The sequence below is a fragment of the Populus euphratica genome, unplaced genomic scaffold, assembly GCF_000495115.2.
Source record: "Populus euphratica unplaced genomic scaffold, PopEup_1.0 scaffold195.1, whole genome shotgun sequence".
Taxonomy (NCBI): Eukaryota; Viridiplantae; Streptophyta; class Magnoliopsida; order Malpighiales; family Salicaceae; genus Populus; species Populus euphratica.
Window position 1 is genome coordinate 344189 of NW_011500076.1, and position 637 is coordinate 344825.

The window sequence follows — 637 nt, forward strand, 5'->3', positions numbered from 1 at the left end:
AAAACTAAAATCACATTGGAGGAAGTCTACAGAATCTAGGAGGAGGTAAAGAAGATGCGAGTGACGCTGCAGAAGCACAACTCAAGAATAAGAAGAGCCTGCTTCGTTTGGGATTGCATTTCGGCTACACCCGGGAGAGCGGCATTTTAATTGAAGATTTAAGGCCTCCGTCAGACTTGGAAGATCTAACCATATATGGGTACGGAGGGGTGGATTTGCCAAATTGGATGATGACATTGACCAGATTACAGGCGCTTAAACTTGATAATTGCAGAAACCTGAAGGTCTTGCCTCCGTTGGGGAGATTGCCCAACCTTGAAAGCTTGGAATTGAGGTTGTTGTGGAAGGTGAGAAGGCTGGATGCTGGATTTTTAGGTATAGAAAAAGATGAGAAGGGCAGTAGTAATGAAGGAGAAATTGCAAGTGTCACTGCTTTCCCCAAATTGAAAAGACTTCGGATTTGGAATCTGGAAGAAGTAGAAGAGTGGGATGGGATTGAAAGGAGAGTGGGAGAAGAAGATGCCAACACCACTTCAATAATATCCATTATGCCACAACTTCGAGTGTCGATGATTGCTAATTGCCCGTTGTTGAGAGCACTACCAGACTATGTTTTGGCAGCGCCTCTACAGGAATT

At 44.3% G+C, this 637-nt stretch overlaps 1 protein-coding gene across 5 annotated transcripts in view; it reads left to right on the plus strand.

The window, feature by feature from the left end:
* LOC105108665 (putative disease resistance protein RGA4) overlaps window positions 1-637 on the plus strand; it is a 38420-nt gene that overhangs the window by 18287 nt on the left and 19496 nt on the right. Inside the window, exon 3 of one of the 5 annotated variants that reach the window (XM_011003070.1) lies at window positions 46-637. The exons of 3 other annotated variants lie outside the window; for them this stretch is intronic. In XM_011003070.1, coding sequence (XP_011001372.1) covers window positions 46-637 — 592 coding nt within the window. The remainder of the gene's footprint in view (window positions 1-45) is intronic. One more of the 5 variants, XM_011003071.1, reaches the window with a different exon arrangement.